Raw genomic sequence first — 17421 nt, 5'->3', positions numbered from 1 at the left:
CATAATGTTGCGGCTAATCCATAGGCCACGTGGCTGTGATCTGGCCGCTGGTGCTCAATCCGGCCATGGCGACTGTAAGCTACACTGCGGCGTCCCTCTCGCTGCCATCGTCACTAAGCAGAGCGCACAAGAAGAATATTCCTGGAAGGAATCGCCGGAGGATCCTCGCTCCCATAAGGGCGCTGGAATTGGATCAAGACACGGTAAGTTCTTCCTCTGGAATTTTCGACCCACATTTGCTCTATCTTCATCGAATCCACGGCGAAATTGGATCGATTTCTCGGCTTCCAGCTGCTGGCAGTGGGCGTGGGATTGGCAGGAATCGCTGTGGGAATTGGGATCCCGGTCTTTTACGAGACCCAAGTAAAAGGGGCCGAGAAACGACTAAACGATCAGCCATGCTTCCCTTGCAGTGGAACAGGATCACGTAAGCTTTTCGATCCATTTCTCCCTTGAATTCGCGATCACTGAGAATTCCTCTTGATCAATGGCCCTGGGTGGATGAATTCCATCGAGAAGAAACTTGCCGGTTCTGTGTAGGCAGCGGTACCATCGCCATCGCGCTGGGATCCGGCGAGTCGGAGAAATCCAAGTGCGTGAACTGCGATGGCGCTGGATCGATCACTTGCACCACTTGCCAGGGAACTGGAATTCAACCTCGTTTCTTGGATCGAAGGTCTGCCCTCTCGATTCGTGCGAATTTGAGTGCTAAATCTATGATCTTCTCGCCATTCCAGGGAATTTAAAGACGACGACTAAAAGATTTGTCACGTCATTACAATAAAGCGCGCGAAATTTTGAAAATGCCCCAAGATAGGGATGCTCTATTAGGGTTCTAGCGTCAAAATGCCTTACGTTCCACCTCACAGGCGCCTCGGGGAGGCCAAGCGATCGCCCCAGGCGCTGGGCGGGCGGAGGATCACCGTTCCATTTCCGGTGATCAGGGAAGCTGCTAGCTGCATTTTACAGTTTCATGTCCTCTCCGGCGAGGCGCGCCTCCAATTCCAGGTTTTTCAAGGGGAGACCTACGCTCATCTGGATGGTAAGCAGCAGTACATTGTCACTGTTGTGGACGACGGCGATCATCCAGGTACGATCAAAGAAAATCATTCTCACTCAAACTTCCCTTTTTTGTGCCAGGAAACACCAATGGATCTCTGGCTGAGAACATTGGAATAGAGTCCCTCTCTCTGGATGTTATGACAGCGACGCGACGCGGGCCAGAGTCGCTTGCAGCTTCGAGCGTGCACGATTCACGAGGCAAGCTCAAGATGGTTTTGCGACTTGGAACGATTGTGTTCCGAAAAGATACCCAACAGGTCCAAAGCTTCAGTCCAGCATATCTTGAGGAGGAATCCTCTAGGCTTAGGAGGACCTTCCACACAGCAATAACGCCAGAACTTTTCCACCAGTTTGAGCACCTTGCTCTACAACAAGAGGCTGTGGAAGTCATCACTTGCGAACGCTATCACTTCCGGGTAACTACTTTCCATAAGCTTCCTTGCGCTTGATCGCTTGCTCACAGGTGAAAAACATCGATCGTCCTCGTTACCTTGTCAGGTGTGTGTGCGAGCGAGCTCATGAAAGCGAGCATTCTCTAGTCTTGAAGAAGGTATTGGTCTTTGGCCAGATTTCTGGGTGATAATCATTGAAACTTGAGCAGCTCAAGCTTGATCCATTAAGGCATCTTGTGTCTGATTATCTGTGCGTAGGACGCAAAACGGACTTGCGTATCGCAGTCTACTCTGAGACGCTGCTTACCGACGTTCCAGTTAAGTCTTCCTTTGCTGTTGATCGAGAGCTAAGTTTTCCTAGAAACAGGACGAGGAGAGAGCTGCCTATGAAGCACTGGCCAGCGCTGCTGTTATAGATGACACTGTCAAGGGCGGTTTGCGTTGGCCACTGGGTCGCGACTCCTTCGCAAAGCGCTTCAGCGTTTGCAACGTCGAGCATCGCAGAGTGACCATAATTCGAGGCAAGGAAACGCAGTGGAAGTTTATGGTCGCCAATCGCGCGGAGATGGAGGCGTCTGCTGGAAGGGTAACGTATGAGTTGAACCTTCGTGCGATCGACTGGGAGGTATGTTGATGCTAAACTCGGTCCAGGCTCATGAAAAATTCTTCTTTTTCGCAGGGGAACGAAGATCTGGCGTCGAGCCATCTGCGAGACCTGGTAAACTGCGCTGGAGCTTGCATCTAGCAAACAGCTTGGGTTTTTTTTATAGTTCTTCTGCTAAGTTTGTAAATACATGGAAGTTTGCGGAGTTTCATGATGCCATGAGTTATGGATCACGCAGTGTCCAACACGAAGATCTCGTCTCACTGGCTCGCAAAGTAAAGTCGTGTGGAGACGCCAAAGAGCTCTCCCAGGCCAAAAAACTCCACTCTCGCATTCGCAAAGGAGGGCAGATCCACAACACGTACATCTCCAATCTCCTCATCGAGATGTACGGCAAATGTGGGAGCTTGGATCACGCCTTACGCGTGTTCGAATCCCTGCCGTCTCCCAATCTATATTCCTGGAATATCATCATCGAGGCATATGCCAGGAATGGGCATCTTGAAGAAGCAAGGGCACTGTTCCAAAAGATACCACAAAGGGAGGTAGTAACGTGGAATGCCATACTTAAAGCATATTCGCAGACAAGGGATATAAACAAAGTTGAGGAGATTTTTAATTGCATGCCTGAAAGGAACGTGCAGACGTGGACGACAGTGCTTTCGGCATATGCTACAACAGGGAATCTTGAGGAGTCTAGCTCCTTGTTTGCGAATATGCCTGAGAGGACACTGGTATCTTGGAACGCCCTCTTGCAGGCCTACGCACAGCACGGGCATTTGGTAGAGGCACGTCGCATGTTCGAGTCGATGCCAGAGAGAAGCGTGGTGACGTGGACAACGATGCTGGTGGCATATGCCGAGACAGGGCATCTGCAAGAATCTCAGCGGCTCTTTGAGAGAATGGACGATCGCGATGTTGTTGCTTGGAACGCACTTTTAACTGCGAATCTCAAGAATGGCTGCCTGGATCACGCAATAGAAGTGTTCTACCGAATGCCGGAGAGAGATCTCACGTCTTGGAATTTGATGATCGCCGCTTATGCGCAGCGTGGTTACTTAAAGGATGCTTTGCGGCTGTTTAACAAGATGCCGCAGAGGAATCTGGTATCTTGGACGTGCATGGTGGAGGCATATGCTCAAAACGGAAGCTTGTCAAAAGCAAAGGAGGTTTTTGACGGCATCAAGGAGCCGGATCTTTGTGCTTGGAACACGTTAATTCAGGCATACGCTCGGCTTGGGCATATCCAAGAATGTACCACTTTGTTTGATAAGATGGTGGAGCGGGATTTAGTAACTTGGACAAGCATAGTGGGTTGCTATGCCGAGTACGGACACTTCGAGCAAGCAAAAGGCCTGTTTGATTGCATGCCACAGTACGACATTGTTTCGTGGAACACTATGATTGCGGCTTATGCCCAGCAAGGCTATGTTTCTGAAACTAAAAGCTTGTTTGATGAGCTTAGATGGAAAGACTCGGTTACATGGAATTCTATAGTCGCATCGTGTGGTAAGTCTGGAATTCTTAGTGCTGCTAGCAGATGCTTCCAATCCATGCCTCTGAGAAACACGGTGTCGTGGAATGCAATGATCCAAGCATATGCCCAGAATGGGCACTTTGTAAGAGCTCTGGAAACGTTTAGCGAGATGCAGTGCGAGGGCTTGAGACCCGATGAGGTCTCATTCTCGAGCGTTCTCGCGGCTTGCAGCAGGCTGGGCTCCGTGGAGACAATCAAGCGATACTTCTCCGCGATGATCTTGGAGCACAACATAATGCCGGGGATCCACCACTACCACTGCGTGATGGACGCTCTTGGGCGATCGGGGCTCGTCGCAAAGGCCCAGGAACTTCTCAAAGACATGCCATTCCCGGCACAGGACGCCGGCTCCACGATCCTGCTGAGCGCTTTCAGGACTCACGGACGACCGACGAGCGCCAAGGTGGGAGGCTTTGACTCGCAAGATTCGGCCCCATATGTGCTATTGTCCAGCATATGATCGCTAGCATCAAATACTTTTACTGTGGCTCTCCTTCTGGCAAGCTTTATACATTACGAAACCACCACGGGTTTTTTTTGACCATTCTCGATTACTTTCATGATCTAGCAGCAGCATTTGTCTGGGAGGGTGGCAAAATGATAGGAGGAGTCCCTGATATGAATGATAAACGGACGAGACCACAGCTTTGCGGTACAGCCAACGATGTTTTGATTCGTCCTCTGGGTGGAAAAGTCTGGGCCCTTTCAGCCCAGTAACGGTGTTCGAAAGAATGTTGATATCGAGAACTCCTACCTAGCAAACAGCAAATCGATTGGAAAATCACTGTAAAAATTGTGAGTGTGTGTTTGGTTGGGCTGGAAAAGCAAGCGGGAATCATAAAGTACAACACTTGTCGTGCCACTTGCGCGCCAATAACTAATGGAATAATTTGCCACCCACGCGTGATCACAAGCTAGATTGTTCTCTCTATTATCTCTTCAGCGTTTCTGACGAGAGATTTGTAGGTTTGCGCCTATTGTGATTCACAACTGTGGCGTGATCTTTGATCCGGTGGGAGCGAGAGAAAAAGAAAGGCGTGTATATCTGGGAAAGAAAAGAATAACAAAACTTTGGATTGCATCATTTGGTACGTGGAGAGATTCGCGTGGCACGCACTCAAGTTTGTTTTCTATAACCAATTGTTCCTCCATCACGCAAAGTATACCCAAGAACTTAGTCAAAACGAGATTTCTTTTTGAGATTTGATACGTATGTGATCCGTCAACTTTGGTCGTCTTGGAAAAAAAAACACACACACACACACACACACTTCCTCAAGCACCATCGAAGGGAACGCTAGTAATACAAAGCCGCGAGACCAAGCAAGCTCTTTCCTTGCATTTTAAACAACTTCCTCTCCTCGATGGTGCTCTTCTTGCGCATGATCTTGTGTGGAAGAACTCGAGCTCTTGGCCACCATAGCCAGGGGTAGCAAACTCTTGCGGCAAATCGGGCACGAAGTGTGCGAGAAGAGCCACATTTCGATGCAAGCCGGATGAAACGAGTGATTGCAACCCGGCAGGAGTCGAATTGCGACGTCCTTGGAGGTAAACTCGCACAAGCAAACCGTGCACGTCTTCTCGTACTTGCTGCTCGCCAGCGCCTGGAAATCCACGAGTGCAAACTTGTTGATATCCTCCTTGTCCAATCCATCCCCAGCCTTCTTCTTGGAGCCATCGCTGCTCGTTGAGGACGAGGGATTGGGGCTAGAGCTCCGCGAAGGAGAGCACTTGCAAAGCCAGAGACGTAGAGCCAGCAGGATCATCATCGAGGAGGCGGTCACCAAAATCGCCGCGACGATGTTAAGTCCATTACTTTCACTGCTACTCACGGCTCCAGTGCTCGTAGCTCGAGTTAGAGGCATGTAGCCACCGTAAGTGAGAGTCACGGCTGGAGACTCGGCTTGCGTGTGTGTGATAGAAGCATACAGCGACGTCTCCCCCGTTACGAGCTTCATCAGCCTTGCCATATATCCTAGCAAGAAATCTCCGCTATAACCAGCATTCACGGCACCAGCCAGGGATCTCAGCGGCAGCAGCAGTGATCTTCGGATATGATCTTCTCACAGCTTTCCAACCGATGAGTGATATGATCTTCTCAGATTCCAACCAATGAGTGATATGATCTTCTCACAGCTTTCCAGTCGATGAGTGATGGCTCCTTCCAGTTTCTCCAAGCTTAAGTCGATGAACTCTTCCAAGCAGCAAGTTCCAGCTTCAAAATCTCGAGGCCCTTAAATTCTTCGACCCAGCAGCTCGGAGCAGCAAAAGGGCGATTTTTCCTTGCACCTTAGCTCGCGAATTCGTCCCAGGACTCGATGACCATATCTTCTTCACGTGCGTGATCTTTTCTTTTTTCTCTTTCCCCGCTGCCTAGCACCCCCGTCCTGGCAAAGGTAGCCAGGGATCATCAAGTGTGCATGAGCCCTTTGGTGTCAGACAGCACAAGGGTAGCCTCCAAGCAGATACAGTTCTGAGTGGCCTCTGGAGATATTCCCCCCTCGCTGTGTGTAGAAATGGCGATGATTGATTCCCTTTAGCCGCAAGAAAAGTGGAGCAGCCTAGTGGAGTTTTGCGTCACAGCTCCCCTGTTCCTTTCCTTCCTGTTCTAGCTGACATCACCCTTCGATCGGACGAAAGAGTTATATAGCTCCATCGGAAGGGGTCCTTCACTAGTGACGTATAACTTCCCGAGACGAAGATCTACGTCGTCATGGTTTTCAAGCTGTCCGAGAGAAGGACGTAAGAACCGTGAGCTTTTCCTCCTTTCAAGTCGCTCAAGTGCTGCGAGAATCTGGCTGCTCGCTCTGGATCTCCGTGAACTTTGCATGCGCGCAGGAACGAGGTGCTGGATGCGACGCTGGGAGAGAACGGCATCCACCGGAGGAGATCCTCGGCCTCGCGGAGCTGCCCGGATCGTCCAAAGTTGTCGAGCAGACAGTCGAAGAGCTCTTGCCTGGGGCAGTCGAGGCCAAAGTCGGATCTAAAGCTCGAGAAGCTCGACTTGGTTCTCTCGAGGAGGCCATCGTGGTTGCACGACACCAAAACTCCCAGCAGCGTCGTCTCGTCCGGCTTGAATCCCTCCACGACCATCTCCCGAAAGAGATTCATGGAGAAGTTCCGGTTTTCCTCTCGAGCAAAGGCATGGAGCAAAGCATTCCACGACACTACGTCCTGCTCGGGCATCCTCTCAAAAACCGCCTTTGCAAGCCTCAGCTGGTTTCTCAAGACGTGGGACTGTATCGCCACCGTCCACGACACCACATTCCTTTCCGGAATCCTCCAAAAGATCTCCACCATCTCCTCGAAAAGCCAGCACCTACAGCAAGCCGCCAGCATCGTGTTCCAGGAGGTGGTGTCTTTGTCCGGGTGAGAATCGAAAAGATGCCGTGAAAGATCTATATGCCCGAGCTGGGCATATCCATAAACCATAGCGTTTAAAGTGGTAGAGTCTCGTTCTTTCATAAGGTCGAACAAGCTCTTGGCCTCCTCCATATGCCCAGCGTGCACATAAGCCGCAATCACGATGTTGACAGCTAGAACGTCCTGGTGAGGCATTCGATCGAGCATCTCTCTCGCGACTGCCACAAATCCATTCTCAGAGTACGCCTCGATCATCGCCCCCCAGGAGATAGAATCGTACTGCGGCATTCGATCAAACAGCCCCTTTGCTCGATCCAGGCAGCTATTCTTCGCAAAGATCACAAGCATGGTCGTGTAGGAAACGAGGTTCTTCTCGGGCATTCGATCAAAGAGCTCTTTTGCTTGCTCAACCTCTCTCGTGTGAACAAAAGCTTTGAGGATCGCGGTCCACGAGACAACGTCCCTCACAGCCGCGCTTTCAAACACCACCTTTGCAGCCTCAAAGTCACCTCTATCAGCATACGCTCCGATCAGAGTGTTCCACGAGATCAAATTTCTGTGCGGCATTCGATCGAACAAATCCTTCACTTCGTTCGTGTAAAAGATCTGCGCGTACGCTGCAAGCATCGCGTTCCAGGACGAGACCTCCTTCCCAGGCATCCTCTCAAACAAGATCCTTGCGTCGTAGATATACCCATTCTGGGCGTAAGCAGTGATCATCGTGTTCCACGAAACCGAGTTCTTGATTTCCATTCTCTCAAACAACTTTCTAGCCTGATTGAATTCCCCGTGCTGATTGTAGGCATGGATCATTGTGTTCCACGATACAGCTTCTGGCTCGGGCATAGAATCGAAACACTTTCTTGCTTCAACCAGATGCCCGTTTCGGGCATATGCTGAGATCATTGCGGACCAAGCCCAGGCATTTGGATCCGGCATCTTGGCAAAGAGATTTCTAGCTTCCAAGACGTCGCCACTGTCGGCGTAGGCAGTGATCATCGTCCCCCACGAAACAGCATCGCGGACGGGCATCCGATCAAACATAGCCCTCGCGTCTCTCACATTCCCACTCCTGGCCAGGGCCGCCACTATCAGATTCCACGAGAACTGGTTGGGCTGGCGAATGCTCTCGAAAACCCTGCGAGCGTTCTCGCCGCTGCCACACTTTCCATACATCTCCACGAGCAGATTGGCGAGGTAGCGATCGGTGGAGCAGCGGCCATTGTGGAGAATCTCTTCGTGAATGCGCCTTCCGCCTTGGAGATCCCTGGCATTGCCGCAAGCTTTGACGAGCTGTGCGTAGACCGATGGATCGAGCTCATCGTCCCACTCCTGGAACTGATGGCGCTCCCCGCAGGCCGGAGGTGGGCGCGCCACGAGGAAACGAGCATTGCAAAGCATTAGGGTTTATCAGTTTGAATTCAAACATTTAAATCATTGGCGCGCAAAAATAAAAAAAGAATTCGAATACCAAAATGGATATTATATCCTCGCTAGAAGGAGGGCTCGAACCTCCGACCTTGTGGTTAACAGCCACACGCTCTGACCAACTGAGCTACTCCAGCATTGTTAAAATCCTTGATATATACAATGAAGACATATGATTCTTCAAAATTTGCCAAGTGTCCAACCATATCTTTGTCTTTTCAATTGGCAAATAAGAATGTGCTTAAAAGTGAGTGGCTGAGAGCATGGTGTTCCACTGACTCTTTCCGGGATCTCCATGCAATCCAACTAGGGTTTTGGCGCATCCGTGAAGGCGAGGGTTTTGGCGCATCACGCGCGCGGCTATGGCGCCCTCAGCAGCAGCTATGGCGCTAGGAGGAGCGGAATGTAGCACGAGCAGCGCCAACAGCAGCCGCCTTGTGGCCCGGCCGACGGAATCCGGATACCTACTGTCTCAAGCTCACACAAATCTCCAGCGCAGGGGCTTCAAGCCCGCTTCTTTCAAGGTACGTGATCGAAATTTCGACAGGATCTCCTCGCCGCGAGCAATGCAGACCAAATTCTGGCCGGCTCCAAGGTCAACTCTTACTTGTGATGGATGTGTAGGCTCGGAGGTTTTTGGCTGTGGCAGCATCAGCAGCAGCGTCGACGGGGCCCGGAGGAGAGTATTTCGCGGAGAAGCCTCCCACGCCTTTGCTCGACACTATAAACTACCCTTTGCATATGAAAAATCTTAGCACCAAGGTATGGAGATGACAAATGCTAGAAAACTACAAAACAATATTCCTCTTGTTTGCAGGATTTGCGACAATTGGCAGATGAGCTTCGATCGGACATCATCTTCACTGTTTCGAAGACCGGCGGGCATCTTGGAGCGAGTCTTGGAGTGATTGAGCTCACTGTTGCTCTTCACCATGTTTTCAACATGCCAGAAGATAAGATTCTTTGGGACGTCGGCCATCAGGTAGTTTGACTCCCGCAAGCTTCACTGTGAAAAAAAAGTCACGCTAATCCTGTGTTGGTCGTAGGCCTATCCTCACAAAATTCTTACAGGAAGAAGATCGAGAATGCACACCATGCGGCAGACTAATGGACTTTCTGGATTTACAAAACGATCAGAGAGCGAGTATGACTCCTTTGGTGCCGGGCACAGCTCCACCAGTATATCCGCTGGCTTAGGTAGGCAACAGCTCTTCAATCACGTAGTTCGATATTGATCGATTAACAAAACTTTGATGTCACAGGCATGGCTGTGGCCCGAGATTTGATGGGAAACAAGAATCATGTGATATCCGTGATCGGAGACGGTGCAATGACGGCGGGTCAAGCTTACGAGGCCATGAACAACGCTGGTTACTTGGACTCGAATATGATCGTTATTCTAAATGATAACAAGCAAGTTTCTCTGCCAACGGCGACTTTGGACGGTCCAGCCCCACCGGTGGGAGCTTTGAGCAGCGCTCTCAGCAAATTACAGTCAAGCAGACCTCTTCGTGAACTTCGTGAAGTTGCTAAGGTACTAACGTCTAGTAATGCATACACAAGTAACGTTCGTATATATATTACAGGGAGTGACTAAACAACTTGGAGGACAAATGCATGAACTCGCAGCAAAGGTCGACGAGTATGCGCGTGGAATGATAAGTGGATCGGGGTCTACTCTTTTCGAGGAGCTGGGACTTTACTACATTGGACCTGTAGATGGCCACAGCATCGAAGACCTTGTTACAATTCTCAAGGAGGTGAAAAACACGCGAACGACGGGTCCGGTATTGATTCACATTGTCACGGAGAAGGGTCGTGGCTATCCATATGCCGAGCGCGCATCAGACAAGTACCATGGAAAGTGAATCTCATCCAAAATACTTGAGTTTGACACTCTCCTTGTTTCTGATCAGGTGTTGTTAAATTCGATCCGGCAACTGGGAAGCAATTCAAAGGAAAGACTGCAACGCAAGCTTATACCACGTACTTTGCAGAGGCCCTGATTGCCGAAGCTGAAGTCGACAATGGGATCATTGCCATACACGCGGCTATGGGTGGAGGAACGGGCCTCAATATGTTCCAGAAACGTTTCCCAGATAGATGTTTCGACGTCGGTATTGCCGAGCAGCATGCCGTGACTTTCGCTGCGGGGCTTGCCTGCGAAGGCCTAAAGCCATTCTGTGCTATCTATTCATCCTTTCTCCAGCGAGCTTACGACCAGGTAGGAGCTCTTTCTTTGCCACGGATGTTTTCTTGTTTATGATGCGGCTTTGTCTCAGGTTGTTCACGACGTTGATCTCCAAAAGCTACCCGTGAGATTTGCCATGGACAGAGCGGGTCTAGTTGGAGCCGACGGTCCGACACATTGTGGAGCATTTGACGTAACTTACATGGCTTGCCTGCCAAACATGGTGGTCATGGCGCCGTCGGACGAAGCCGAGCTTTTCCATATGGTCGCCACCGCCGCTGCTATTGATGATCGTCCAAGCTGCTTTCGCTATCCCAGAGGAAATGGTATCGGGGTGGTGCTTCCACCGGGAAACAAAGGCATACCTCTCGAGGTAAGAAACCAGTCGAGATTTTTGTTTTCCATTTTCAAAGCTTTGCTCCTCACACAGGTTGGCAAGGGGAGGATTCTTGTCGAAGGATCTAAAGTCGCGCTGCTGGGCTATGGAACGATGGTACAGTCGTGTCTCGCCGCTCAAGCTCTTCTAGCGAGCTGTGGACTCCCGGCCACGGTCGCAGACGCGAGGTTTTGCAAGCCACTGGACCGCGACTTGATCCGGCAGCTTGCGAGAGAACACGAGGTACTTATCACGGTGGAGGAAGGATCAATCGGAGGATTTGGCTCTCACGTAGCACAGTTCATGGCTCTGGATGGACTTCTCGACGGAACTTTGAAGGCAAGTTTTTCAAGTTCTTTCTTTTGGACGTAAAGTTTGTGCTCATATCATTCTCTCTTTCGATCGATTGCAGTGGCGACCATTGGTTCTTCCCGATCGATACATCGACCATGGTTCTCCAAACGATCAAATGACCGAGGCTGGATTAACAGCAGCTCACATTGCTGCGACCGCTCTAGACATTATGGGAAGAACAAGGGACGCTCTGGAGATCATGTCTCTATAGTCTCTATCTGGAGAGATCATAGTCTGTATTTCTAAAGCTTGTATTTGTAATTGGTCCACAAACATCAATTCTAGAACGTCCTGCCAACTCACAAATATATTTTCATCGCATTTTGGAGTTGTTCCGCGAATATGCCTTCCTCCCGGACAAAGCCACGTCAAGGCGTCCGACGTGGCGCCGTGCCATTCGCTGCTACACGCGCCAAAGGAAATCGGAGCGCTCCCATTGGCTGCCTAAACTAAAACCCAGTCACTCTTTATAGCGCATTCTTTGGAGGAGCGTTTAGGGTTCCTAGTCCCGGCGTGGTCATGGCCAAGGCGCTGCTGTTCCTCGGATTGCTGGCGATCGCGGCGGCCGCGGTAGCTGCCGATGTGGTAAGCGCGCCTGATTCTTTTTCTTTCTAGGTCTGGATTGGATCGATCGATCGAATGCAGGTGTTCTACGAGCCTTTCGATGGTTCTTGGGAGAGCCGATGGACCGTTTCTGGCCACAGCGATTATCAAGGTCTGTTCTTGATCGCGAAATTCCGTGGCTAGAAATTCTCATTGGCGCCGATTTTCTTGGCAGGCCACTGGAAGCACGAGAAGAGCGAGGGTCACGAGGATTACGGCCTTCTTGTGAGCGAGCCGGCCAAGAAGCACGGAATCGCGGCTACTCTGCCCAAATCGGTAGATCTCAAGGACGACGTCGTGGTTCTCCAGTACGATGTCCGGCTCCAGAAGGGGTTGGAGTGTGGCGGCGCCTATCTCAAGTTCCTTCTCCCGCAAGAGGCTGGATGGACGCCCGGCGATTTCAGCAACGAATCCCCCTACTCGATCATGTTTGGGCCGGACAAATGTGGCGCCACCAACAAGGTCCACTTCATCTACAAGCACAAGGGCCCCAAATCCGACAAGCACATCGAGCATCACCTCAAGTACCCGCCATCGCCAGTGGCTGACAAGCTCTCTCACGTCTACACGGCAGTGATCTACCCGAACAACACGCTCAAGATCCTCGTCGACGGCAAGGAGGAGAAGAGCGTCGACCTCCTCTCGAGCGACTTCGAGCCGGCCGTGATCCCGCCCAAGACCATCCCCGATCCCGATGACAAGAAGCCCGAGGACTGGGACGAGCGGGCGAAGATCCCCGATCCGGAAGCGACCAAGCCCGAGGATTGGGACGAGGACGCTCCACTGGAGATCGAGGACGCGGAGGCGGTCAAGCCCGATGACTGGCTGGACAACGAGCCGGACGAGGTTGACGATCCGGAAGCTAGCAAGCCCGCGGACTGGGACGACGAGGAGGATGGCGAGTGGGAGCCCCCGAAGATCAGCAACCCAAAGTGTGAGGAAGCGTCTGGGTGTGGAGAATGGAAGAGGCCCATGAAGAGGAACCCGGACTACAAGGGAAAGTGGTATCCTCCGATGATCGACAACCCGGCTTACAAGGGGATCTGGGCTCCGAAGCAAATACCGAACCCGGAGTACTTCGAGTTGGACAAGCCGGATCTAGAGCCGATCTCGGCGATAGGGATCGAGATCTGGACGATGCAGGACGGCATTCTTTTTGACAACATCCTGGTGGCGACCGACGAGGCTGTGGCAGCAGAGTACAGGGAGACGAAATGGAAGCCCAAGTACGAGGCTGAGAAGGAGAAGCAAAAAACTGAAGAAGCGACTCCTAGTCCTGACGGCATCCAGGTACTTTTCCTTTGTCCTCTTTTGTCTGTCTTTTTTTTTTTTGTGTGTGTGTGTGTGTGACGACCTTGAATTTTTTCAGGCAAAGATGTTTGAGTACCTGCGCAAGGTTGCCGACATCCCGGCTTTGGCGTCACAGAAGGAAAAGATTCTTGTAAGTAAAACACATGAGCATGGACTTTGTCTCGTATTCTAACTTTCTTTTCGCTTGTGACAGGATCTTCTGGAGAAGGCCGAGAAGTTCCCAACCATTTCTTTGAGCGCCATAGCTTTGATCCCGCTCCTCTTGGTGGTCACGCTGTTTAAGATTCTTTTTGGTGGCAAGAAATCGCCCCCCAAGAAGACGAAGGTACAATTAGCAATAGCGCTGCGCGAGTTTTGGACTCTCATGGTTGTTTGTCTTGCGCAGGTGACTGTAGAGAAGTCCAAGAAGGAAGACATCTCCAGCCCGGACGATTCCAAGGACAAGGCGGAGGACGACGCGGCTGGCAACGAGATTGAGAAGGAAGGCGAAGGCGCCCGCCAAAGGAGAACCCGACGCGAATCGTAAGAAAACAGGAGGCGAGAGAGAGCTAGAAGAATCAAAGCTTTTACTCGAGAGAAGACAAGAGAAGAGCGCTCAAAACGTTGTATTGTAAGTGGATGTTTCCCTTTTTTTTGGATTTTACTTGAATCACTATAGTACCTGAAGTACATAGAAATGCTGAATAGATTCTACGAGATTCTACTTAACAGTGCTAAGATCGTGGCCAGCTCAATCCTTGGCTGTAAAAAACACAAACAAGTTCAATACAAACAAATTGTACGTATTATTTGCGGAAGTTATGGAAAACCCAGGAATATGTGTATTTACAAACATTCATATGCATGGCTATTTCTCAGACAGAGTATTTAGCAGCCTCCACCGCCGCCGCCTCCTCCACCACCGCCGCCACCGCCACCACAGCCTCCGCCGCCGCCAGTGCCAGCACGTGGCCTGATTGCATAAACTTCTCCAGGTCCACGCGCTTACATTGCTTTCTTCGTGGCTTCCACTGAGTCAAAGTCTCAAATTGCCTTCTAGCCTGTGTATAAGCAGAAGATTATGCCCCCTTGCTAGCAAGCAATCAATCCAAAATGTGTTTCAGTTTCTTTGCATCTCCAAAAAGGCGAAAGCCAAGAAGACGCTCCGATTGTGCGGGAGCAATGTTTAGTGGTGGCCACAATGGTGGAGGCCACAGTGGAGGCTCCGGTGGTGGTCATGGTGGAGGCCAAGGTGGAGGAGGCTGTGGTGGTGGCGGAGGCTGTGGCTGTGGGGGCTGTGGCGGAGGTGATTAAAATGACTTCATGTGTACAGGAGAGAGTAAGTCCTTAGATTTCACATATAGTGTGGATTTTTTGTTTGGGAGCTTGTGTAGACGTTTGCTAGTAAAGCATAGGGTGTCTTGGGAGTTGCGTCGGTTACGTCCATTACAGATCTCACTACATCGTCTCCCAGTCTAAGATTGTTATAATCCTCGTGGCTCTTGCATGCTCCGAGAAGGCACGTCCACTCGAGAGCACTGGGAACGAACGGCATGCTTAAGATTAGATCTTTGGCGTCGTGAAGGTGGCCGGCTCGGCTCAAGAGATCTACCATGCAACTGTAGTGCTGCCTTGTGGGCTCAATGGCGTGATCCACAACCATGGAAGCGAAGAAGCTCTTTCCCGCTTGAAAGCTGCCTTTGTGGCTGTTTGCGGCCAGGATGGATGCGAAGCACGATGTGTTTGGGGAATCGACGGCCTGCATTTCGTTGAAGAGATGAAAGGCCTTGCTGGCAGTGGTGCTTACTTGTGCATAGGAAGTTATCATGGAGCTCCACAAGATTTGGTCTCTGTCAGGGGCTGTATCAAAAAGTTTCCTTGCGTATACAATATGGCCTTCTCGGGAAAATGCAGATATTAAAGCATCCCAGGTCACAACGTTGCGTTCTAGCATGCTATGAAAGAGTAAAGCAGCTTCACGTAGTTTTCTAGTTAGAACAAACACATTTAACATATTGTTCCACGAAACCATATCCATTTCGGGCATCTCGTTAAAGAGACTTAAAGCAAAGTCACAATGCCCTGATTGGGCATACACCGACAGAACAGAGTTCCAAGAGCACAGGTCTCGCTGCGGCATTTGATCAAAGGTGGCCTTCACAAGATCCAAGTCTGAGGGTTGTCAGAGCAGCATTATCGTACAGGAAGTAAGATCAAGCTCCGGCATTTGATAGAAAAAGCTCTTGGTTTCCTCCCCGGGGCTGTTCTTGGCAAGAACAGCGAGCATTGTTGTCCATGACGAGAGAGCTCTCTGCGGCATGGAGTCAAATATAAGCTTTGATTGTCTAGCATCACGCAGCATCGCATCACGGTGTTGCACGAAACGAGATCTATCTCAGGCATCTCGCGGAAAATCCTCTGTGTCGAATCGACATCCTCGTTCAGTGCGTACGCGCCAAGCATCGCGGTCCAGGCGACGAGATCGTGCTGCGGCATTGCATCAAACAAAAGCTTTGCTCCGTGCAAATCTCCGCCCTGCGACAAGGCAACCAAGATTGTCGTCCATGACACAAGGTCACGAGCCTCCATTGAATCGAAAACACATTTTTCCCGTTCATGCCCTTTCCGGGCGTATGCCGTTAGAATGGAATTCCAAGACACGAGATCATACTCGGGCACCCCGGAGATAATCCTTTCGGCATATTTTAGATCCCAGCTGTGTGCGTGGACTGCATTCCATGAGAGAAGGCTGTGTTGCGGCATCTCATCAAATGTTTTTTGGGCATTGAGAACATGCCCAGTTCGGGCATATGCCAAGAGCATGGATGTCCATGCAAAGACATCCTTTTGCGGCAGTTTGTCGAAGATCTCTTTTGCATGTTTAAGATGGGAGTTTTGAGCGTAAGCTTGAAACATGAAAGCCCACGAAAAGGAGTCTTTGTGTTTGATGGTATCAAAGATTTGGCGTGCCTCTTGTGGGCTTCCATATTTGCCAAACATCTGGATGAGTTTGTTGCTGAGGAAGGAATCATCAGCAAGTGGATGATTCCTTTTAAGATCCAAGTAAATCTCTCTTGCTTCATAAAGGCTTTTGCAGGATTGAATAAAAATGAATGTTAGAGTTTCTGTTCATAGTCCAACCCAAAATATTAAGATTGTTGTAAGAACATACCTAGATTAAATAATATTTAATGATAATAATAGAAACTCATTATGAGACTGTTTTGTTAAATTTTTGTTTAGTATTATTTTAACCTATTTGACCAATCCAAATTAAATAGTAGAATAAACTAGAATATACTAAAAAAGTGTTTGAATACAAAACTAATCTAATTATTAGACAGTAGCATATCTTAAAATCTCAAAGTTAGTGGTAAAGGTGGCTATCCCAAGACTCAATATCCCAATACCCTTAATCAGTTTTATTCATACACTCTTTCTTTTTATATTTCCTTGTAATATACTAAAATATTTAACCAATTGGAAAAAAATGCACATTTTTATTCATAAGCCCTTTCCTTTTTATATTTGATCATCTCTTAAGTAACACTATTTTGAGAGCCCCATTCTTTTCCTAAAGGTTAATCAAATATATAGTATGATTCCCTTAGCTAATCAATAGAGTTTAGATTTCCGAGAAGTCATATAACCTATTACTATTTAAATCTAAGAATATTTAACCCTAAATATCCCAAAATTTTTAACTAATTGAAAAATAGAGTTCTTACCTTTTATATTTGAACTTTTATGTAAGTTATTCTTTTTGATTACTTACAATTTACAAATAAGTTAAAAAAATTTTGCAACTAGTGTGATTAGATTATTCTAGGAACAATAGCCTTGTTTGAATATAATATTTTTTTGGATTGCTTCCAATAGCTTTTGCAACTTGGTGGGAACAAAGCAAAAATTCAAATATTTGCAATTTAAAAATCAAAAGAATCCCTTAAATAATGGTGAGTTATCTCATGGCCATATCAAACATTAATAGCCTCTAAGTGGCAGCTTAAACAAATATAACTATTTCATTGTTTTAATAATTTATAATAAAAAAAAAGTGGGAAAGAAGAAGATGTAAATATGGGCAAAGGGATAGGAGTCTTGTATTACAAGAAAATCAAATAATACATTTTTTTTTCCTTTTGAGAGATTTTAGTTAACTTTAGAGGTTTGGTCTATATTTAAGATATAGTATTAAACACTGATTACAAACATAAAACT

General features: G+C 49.0%; 8 protein-coding genes and 1 non-coding gene across 9 annotated transcripts; 5 read left to right on the top strand and 4 right to left on the bottom strand.

Annotated features, from left to right (window-relative positions):
• Positions 1-25: 25 nt before the first annotated feature.
• Positions 26-804, top strand: LOC9653868 (protein SPA, chloroplastic). The gene is made up of 4 exons (XM_002978719.2): positions 26-203; positions 292-427; positions 520-676; positions 738-804. The coding sequence occupies exons 1-4, from the start codon at positions 66-68 to the stop codon at positions 757-759; spliced, it is 453 nt and encodes a 150-aa protein (XP_002978765.2). The 5' UTR covers positions 26-65; the 3' UTR covers positions 760-804.
• Positions 805-826: 22 nt separating this feature from the next.
• LOC112349424 lies at positions 827-2272 on the top strand. Its single transcript, XM_024683857.1, has 6 exons — positions 827-1090; positions 1141-1478; positions 1526-1612; positions 1664-1771; positions 1822-2079; positions 2134-2272. The coding sequence occupies exons 1-6, from the start codon at positions 847-849 to the stop codon at positions 2197-2199; spliced, it is 1101 nt and encodes a 366-aa protein (XP_024539625.1). The 5' UTR covers positions 827-846; the 3' UTR covers positions 2200-2272.
• Positions 2273-2276: 4 nt separating this feature from the next.
• LOC112349360 (pentatricopeptide repeat-containing protein At4g02750-like) lies at positions 2277-4055 on the top strand. The gene has a single exon (XM_024683637.1). It carries the CDS (start codon positions 2277-2279, stop codon positions 4053-4055), a length of 1779 nt encoding a protein of 592 aa, XP_024539405.1.
• Positions 4056-4769: 714 nt separating this feature from the next.
• On the bottom strand, positions 4770-6258 carry LOC9658714 (RING-H2 finger protein ATL47). The gene has a single exon (XM_024683858.1). It carries the CDS (start codon positions 5563-5565, stop codon positions 4939-4941), a length of 627 nt encoding a protein of 208 aa, XP_024539626.1. The 5' UTR covers positions 5566-6258; the 3' UTR covers positions 4770-4938.
• A 40-nt stretch (positions 6259-6298) lies between these two features.
• Positions 6299-8359, bottom strand: LOC112349359 (pentatricopeptide repeat-containing protein At4g02750-like). Its single transcript, XM_024683636.1, has one exon. It carries the CDS (start codon positions 8357-8359, stop codon positions 6299-6301), a length of 2061 nt encoding a protein of 686 aa, XP_024539404.1.
• Positions 8360-8449: 90 nt separating this feature from the next.
• On the bottom strand, positions 8450-8523 carry TRNAN-GUU. The gene has a single exon. It is a non-coding gene; the product is annotated as a tRNA-Asn (tRNA).
• Positions 8524-8639: 116 nt separating this feature from the next.
• On the top strand, positions 8640-11628 carry LOC9653867 (probable 1-deoxy-D-xylulose-5-phosphate synthase, chloroplastic). The gene is made up of 10 exons (XM_002978718.2): positions 8640-8910; positions 9011-9148; positions 9204-9368; positions 9433-9583; positions 9649-9920; positions 9973-10246; positions 10303-10610; positions 10669-10950; positions 11008-11292; positions 11366-11628. The coding sequence occupies exons 1-10, from the start codon at positions 8749-8751 to the stop codon at positions 11516-11518; spliced, it is 2190 nt and encodes a 729-aa protein (XP_002978764.2). The 5' UTR covers positions 8640-8748; the 3' UTR covers positions 11519-11628.
• A 148-nt stretch (positions 11629-11776) lies between these two features.
• On the top strand, positions 11777-13929 carry LOC112349401 (calnexin homolog). Its single transcript, XM_024683772.1, has 6 exons — positions 11777-11892; positions 11953-12022; positions 12086-13200; positions 13280-13351; positions 13415-13546; positions 13607-13929. The coding sequence occupies exons 1-6, from the start codon at positions 11827-11829 to the stop codon at positions 13745-13747; spliced, it is 1596 nt and encodes a 531-aa protein (XP_024539540.1). The 5' UTR covers positions 11777-11826; the 3' UTR covers positions 13748-13929.
• Positions 13930-15393: 1464 nt separating this feature from the next.
• LOC112349358 (pentatricopeptide repeat-containing protein At2g35030, mitochondrial-like) lies at positions 15394-16200 on the bottom strand. Its single transcript, XM_024683635.1, has one exon. It carries the CDS (start codon positions 16198-16200, stop codon positions 15394-15396), a length of 807 nt encoding a protein of 268 aa, XP_024539403.1.
• Positions 16201-17421: the final 1221 nt, after the last annotated feature.

Source organism: Selaginella moellendorffii, unplaced genomic scaffold, assembly GCF_000143415.4.
Source record: "Selaginella moellendorffii unplaced genomic scaffold, v1.0 SELMOscaffold_38, whole genome shotgun sequence".
Taxonomy (NCBI): domain Eukaryota; kingdom Viridiplantae; phylum Streptophyta; class Lycopodiopsida; order Selaginellales; family Selaginellaceae; genus Selaginella; species Selaginella moellendorffii.
This window is presented reverse-complemented; position numbering and strand designations above follow the sequence as displayed.

What these genes read in the sequence shown, in the direction of transcription:
- LOC9653867 (XM_002978718.2), top strand. Translation starts at nt 8,749, where the DNA reads ATGGCGCCCTCAGCAGCAGCTATGGCGCTAGGAGGAGCGGAATGTAGC. An exon ending in TTTGGGACGTCGGCCATCAG is followed by an intron (nt 9,369 to 9,432) that starts GTAGTTTGACTC and finishes TGTTGGTCGTAG; the next exon opens with GCCTATCCTCACAAAATTCT. An exon ending in CGCATCAGACAAGTACCATG is followed by an intron (nt 10,247 to 10,302) that starts GAAAGTGAATCT and finishes GTTTCTGATCAG; the next exon opens with GTGTTGTTAAATTCGATCCG.
- LOC9658714 (XM_024683858.1), bottom strand. Translation starts at nt 5,565, where the DNA reads ATGGCAAGGCTGATGAAGCTCGTAACGGGGGAGACGTCGCTGTATGCT.
- LOC112349359 (XM_024683636.1), bottom strand. Translation starts at nt 8,359, where the DNA reads ATGCTTTGCAATGCTCGTTTCCTCGTGGCGCGCCCACCTCCGGCCTGC.
- LOC112349360 (XM_024683637.1), top strand. Translation starts at nt 2,277, where the DNA reads ATGAGTTATGGATCACGCAGTGTCCAACACGAAGATCTCGTCTCACTG.
- LOC112349424 (XM_024683857.1), top strand. Translation starts at nt 847, where the DNA reads ATGCCTTACGTTCCACCTCACAGGCGCCTCGGGGAGGCCAAGCGATCG. An exon ending in CGCTGCTTACCGACGTTCCA is followed by an intron (nt 1,772 to 1,821) that starts GTTAAGTCTTCC and finishes TCCTAGAAACAG; the next exon opens with GACGAGGAGAGAGCTGCCTA. An exon ending in TTCGTGCGATCGACTGGGAG is followed by an intron (nt 2,080 to 2,133) that starts GTATGTTGATGC and finishes TCTTTTTCGCAG; the next exon opens with GGGAACGAAGATCTGGCGTC.
- LOC112349358 (XM_024683635.1), bottom strand. Translation starts at nt 16,200, where the DNA reads ATGTTTGGCAAATATGGAAGCCCACAAGAGGCACGCCAAATCTTTGAT.
- LOC9653868 (XM_002978719.2), top strand. Translation starts at nt 66, where the DNA reads ATGGCGACTGTAAGCTACACTGCGGCGTCCCTCTCGCTGCCATCGTCA. An exon ending in TGGAATTGGATCAAGACACG is followed by an intron (nt 204 to 291) that starts GTAAGTTCTTCC and finishes CTCGGCTTCCAG; the next exon opens with CTGCTGGCAGTGGGCGTGGG. An exon ending in TTGCAGTGGAACAGGATCAC is followed by an intron (nt 428 to 519) that starts GTAAGCTTTTCG and finishes TCCATCGAGAAG; the next exon opens with AAACTTGCCGGTTCTGTGTA.
- LOC112349401 (XM_024683772.1), top strand. Translation starts at nt 11,827, where the DNA reads ATGGCCAAGGCGCTGCTGTTCCTCGGATTGCTGGCGATCGCGGCGGCC. An exon ending in TGGCCACAGCGATTATCAAG is followed by an intron (nt 12,023 to 12,085) that starts GTCTGTTCTTGA and finishes TTTTCTTGGCAG; the next exon opens with GCCACTGGAAGCACGAGAAG. An exon ending in CTAGTCCTGACGGCATCCAG is followed by an intron (nt 13,201 to 13,279) that starts GTACTTTTCCTT and finishes GAATTTTTTCAG; the next exon opens with GCAAAGATGTTTGAGTACCT.